Source organism: Rhincodon typus, unplaced genomic scaffold (genome assembly GCF_021869965.1).
Source record: "Rhincodon typus isolate 14 unplaced genomic scaffold, sRhiTyp1.1 hic_rhity00006810, whole genome shotgun sequence".
NCBI classification, from domain to species: Eukaryota; Metazoa; Chordata; class Chondrichthyes; order Orectolobiformes; family Rhincodontidae; genus Rhincodon; species Rhincodon typus.
Window position 1 is genome coordinate 1 of NW_025972448.1, and position 4,983 is coordinate 4,983.

Consider the following 4,983-nt stretch of genomic DNA (forward strand, 5'->3'; position numbering starts at 1 on the left):
GAGGGCCGAAGGGCCTGTACTGCGCTGTAATGTTCTATGTTCTATGTTCTACGTTCTAATAGCTAATCCTTTGTCAGGTTTTCAGATTGCTGCTTACTGTCCAAAGACAGATACAATCAGAACATTTTACAGGCAAATGCAAATAATCTGGAACAACTTGATAACATGTAAATATTTTCACTACTTCATCCTGAAATTCTATACCAGGAAAACAGAGAAGAGGATCAAAAGCTCTGAATTCTGAGGAAGGGTCACTGGACCCAAAACGTTAACTCTGATTTCACTCCACAGATGCTGCCAGACCTGCTGAGCTTTTCCAGCAACTTCTGTTTCTGTTTCTCACTGCCAGCATCCCCAGTTCTTTGGTTTTAGAAGAAAAGGATATCACCCTGAATCCCATGTGACCTAACTTTACTAATTAGACCGGGATGCTGCCTGGTATGGAAGGTTTGAGTTATGAAGAAAGGCTGGGACTTTTTTCACTGGAGTGGAGGAGGTTGAGAGGCGACCTGACAGAAGTTTATAAAATAATGAGAGGTATACATAGAGTTAATGGTAGTTGTCTTTTCCCTTGGATGGGGGAATTTGAAGACTAGAGGGCACACTTGTAAAGTCAGAGGAGAGAAATTTATAAAAAGACTTAACAGGCAAATTTTTTACAAAGAGGGTGGTTCGCATGTGGAATGAACTTGCTGAGGAAGTGGTGGATGTGGGTACAATTACGAAGTTTTAAAGACATTTGGATAAGTACATGGATAGGAAAGTATTGGAGGTACATGGGCCAGGAACAGGCAGGTGGGACTAGTTTAGTTTGGAATTATGTTCGGCATGGACTGATTGGATCGAAGAGTCTGTTTCAATGCTGTTTGACTCTGTGATTGTATAACTTGCCCAATACAGACTTTGTAGCCATTGTAGATTGTTGTAAAAACTCATCAGTGCCCTTTAGGGAAAGAAATCTGCCATCCTTACCTGGTGACACCAGACCCACAGTGAAGTGGTTGACTCTCATCTGCTTCTGGGCACTTAGGGACGGACTGAAATCTGGTCCAGCCAGTGACATCCAAATCCTGTGAATGAAATAAAAAGAAAAAATCAAAGCCTAACAAGTCATTTTGCTTCCAACTTAACAAAGGTTAATGGCATTTTAAAAATCTGCCACACATTGGAGGAACATTTTAATCCTGAATCACAATTTTAATCGTAAATTTAAATTGAAAATTATATCATAAATTTTTGCTGTCGATCACAATGATAATCACCACAATCCTTTGCAGATGACTTGTGTAAATTCTGTCTGCAATCAGAAAGCTTCTGCCAAGTCTCACGTGGAGAGACCTGTCAGAAAATGCTTTTGAGAGAGGTCTAATCAGTTAATGTCAGAAAACTTCCATATGGAAATGCCAAACCCTTCAATTGCTAAAAGATGGATCAGATTGCAACTGCTTAATGAGTGAAGGCCAAAGCAGGAAATAGTAACAGGAATAAATGAATAACAAAGGTGGTATTCACAATCTTTGAATGAATTCCAAATACTTGTGTACAGAGGAACTAGAGCTATACAGGGTTGATGCGGATCAGAATCACTCAAATCTCTGATGGAATTTTCAGATTGTGAACAGGACGTATTGCTTTATTCCTTCAACCTGCTCCAGTCAAGGTCATGTACATTGCACACTGAGCCCCCTTTGTTGCTGTTCTTGGTGTGGATGAAAGTTATGTTCCTGATGTCTTTGTCATATTGGCCACAGCATTTTGTACTGTGACCATAGAGCGCTAATTGTTGGCAAGTGGACTTGGATTGGCAGAGGCATTGCCACAAAGAGACAGTTAGATGATAACTGCCAGTTAACTGCCAAACTTTGTTTGAATTTAAACCAGTCAGGCTGATTGGTTTGAGTCTGATTCACAAAGCATTTCCCATGATGAATGAAGCAGAAAATGATTGTCACCTCTCCTGATGAGTTGAAATAAGTGCAGTGTGAAATAACTCCACACCATCACCAAGTCATCCTTTATTAATACATGAACAGTCCTTGCCTCTAACATTGCCACTTCAGAGTTAGCTCTCAGAGTGCTAGATTCTCTGACACTCCCCTTTTTATATGTCAGCCAGGGCTCCCTGTTTGGACCAGATTAACAGCCACAATCAGGGAGCTCATACTCTATGAGGTCCAGCTGGCTGACCTCGTTACATTCACGACACGGTGTATGTGCACATTCTTTCTGGCTGCAAAGACCAAGGCTCTGAATGTTAATAAATGTCACTTCCAGTGGACACAGGAGCACCATGTTGCAAGACCAAATGACAATCCCAAATTAGTTGTTAACGTAACTCTTAATATGCTCAACGCTATTCAGTCAATGTTGTCCAACTGCGTAATCACATCTATTTGTGGCGATTTTAAGCAAGATTTTTCTGAGTCTTTGGAACTCTCTGACTCAAGAGGCAGTGGAAGCAGAACCTTGGATAATTTTAAGGCCGAGGTGGATAGATCTTGTGAAGATAGGGGCTGAAAGGTTATTGGAAGCAGGTGGGAATGTGGATTTAAGATTAAAATCAGAACAGCCATGATCTTACTGAAGGGCACAGTGCAAGATGTGTGAGTTGGAGGGGTGCAATGGTCTAGTGATATCGTCACTGGGCCACGGACTCAGGTAATGTTCTGAGAACCTGGGTTTGAAGCAGGTGGTGACAATTGGAAAGGTCTCATTTATATTTTTATGTTTGATTGTGGGCTGAAATGGAGAGAAAAGGCTTGGGTTTGGTATTGATCAGTAATGAAGATAAAGGAAATGGAACAGGACATTACAAAGAATTCCTGCAGGTGGCATAGTTATCTCTGATGAAATGAAGTGGAAGTACAAAGAGTCGGTTAGTTCATAAATAAGTTCAGAAGGCACATGATGCCAGCTTACAGTCCAAGAGGTTTATTTGAAATCACAAGCTTTCAAAACACTGCCCCTTTGTCAGGTGAAGTGTAGAAAGGCACATAGGCACAGAAACTGATATGGTCGGAGACTCGGGGACCGCTTTGCAGAACACTTACGCTCGGTTCGCAACAAACAACTGCACCTCCCAGTCGCGAACCATTTCAACTCCCCCTCCCATTCCTCAGACGACATGTCCATCCTGGGCCTCCTGCAGTGCCACAACGATGCCACCCGAAGGTTGCAGGAACAGCAACTCATATTCCGCTTGGGAACCCTGCAGCCCAATGGTATCAATGTGGATTTCACAAGTTTCAAAATCTCCCCTCCCCCCACCGCATCCCAAAACCAGTCCAACTCGTCCCTGCCCCCCTAACCTGTTCTTCCTCCCACCTATCCCCTCCTCCCACCCCAAGCCGCACCTCCATCTCCTACCGACCAACCTCATCCCGCCCCCTTGACCTGTCCGTCCTCCCTGGACTGACCTATCCCCTTCCTAACTCCCTACCTACACTCACCTTTCCTGGCCCCATCCCCGCCTCTTCGACCTGTTTGTTTCCTCTCCACCTATCCTCTCCTCTATCCCTCTTCTATCCGCCTCCCACTCTCTCCCTATTTATTTCAAAACCCCCTTCCCCTCCCCCTTTTCTGATGAAGGGTCTAGGCCCGAAACGTCAGCCTCTCTGCTCCTATGATGCTGCTTGGCCTGCTGTGTTCATCCAGCCCTGCACCTTGTTGTCTCGGATTCTCCAGCATCTGCAGTTCCTACTATCTCTGATTCATTTGGGACTCTGCCAGTTTCACTGATAGTGGTACTAAGTCACTGTTGGTGATGAACATTGAAATCCTCCATGTAAAATACATTCTGTGCCCTTGTCACCCTCAGTTCTTCTTCCAAGTGATATTCAACATGCTAAGTTGCCTTTCCATGAGAATGGCTACGTCAGGCTGTTTCTTGACTAGTCTGTGGTACAGCTCTCCCAGTTTTGCATAAGCACCCAATATTAGGACAGGTTTCTTTCCAGGACAGACACGGCTCTGCATGCTGTTATCATGTCTGGTGCCTCAGCTGATGCAGACGTTGTGTCCCTTTTTACTTCCCGAAAGGACATGAGTGAATCAGATGGATTTTTACAACAATTTTTCCTGGCCGCTATCAGACTAGCTTCTAATTTCAGATTTATCAGCTGAATTCAAATGTCACCATCTATCATGGTGCTAGGATTCAAGATCATGATTCCAGATAATTAGCCTGGGACTACTGATCCAGTCACAATACCGCTGCCTCCTTAAAACATAGTTAAAAGGAAGCCTGTTATCTAATGAAGGACAGACAAAGGTCAGATTATAGACACAGCAATGTTAAAATTGTGCAGCTTCCAGCAAAAAGACTAACAAGACTTGAAACGAAATGCATTTCAGTGAAAACTAGAAATGAATGGCTAAATAAAACTTGTGATCCCATAGCATCCAAATTATTAATACTGTACAAAAATAGGACAATTGTTATAACTAGTTTTGGGTAAAAGAAGATGCCACTGTCTGTAAGTTGTGCCCCTCAGATATTCAACTCAAAGGGCCAAATTTTTACGTTAGTTGTAAAATGAGATTTATATAGTTTCCTCACCTGATCAGAGTCCTTTCCAGAAAATTTTGAGGTGTCAATTCACTCTGTGTCAACCTGAGGTTGTGTTGATTAAAGTGTTTTCCAGCATGTAACACATTGAAAATTTTTTCCCCAGGGTGTACGTCTGGTATTCCATCAGATTTTACAGAGAACCTGATTAAGAAGGCCCTTCGATCAAAGCAGAAATGGAAACAGAACAGTTCAGCACAAGAGAAGACCTTCAAGATATACTCCAACAAGCATATTTTAAGAAAAAAAATTTGCAAACACAGAACTTGTGTTTCACTGGAACACAAAGAAGATTCTGAACTGTTATCAGTAGAATAGAATCATGTTAAAAGTAAACAATTGGCTTAGCTTTATTTCAGTGGCAAAACATTTCATTCTGCTTTGGTACAAGTTGAAGCACTTGGTTTTCTTCCTAT

The 4,983-nt window shown here is 42.4% G+C and overlaps 1 protein-coding gene across 1 annotated transcript in view; it reads right to left on the reverse strand.

Annotated features, from left to right (window-relative positions):
- Positions 1 to 4,554: 4,554 nt before the first annotated feature.
- The window catches only part of LOC125482181 (SMC5-SMC6 complex localization factor protein 2-like), a 2,988-nt gene continuing 2,559 nt past the window's right edge, over positions 4,555 to 4,983 (reverse strand). The window contains exon 3 of the mRNA XM_048594186.1: positions 4,555 to 4,726. Within this exon, the coding sequence (XP_048450143.1) occupies positions 4,555 to 4,726 (172 nt within the window). The remainder of the gene's footprint in view (positions 4,727 to 4,983) is intronic.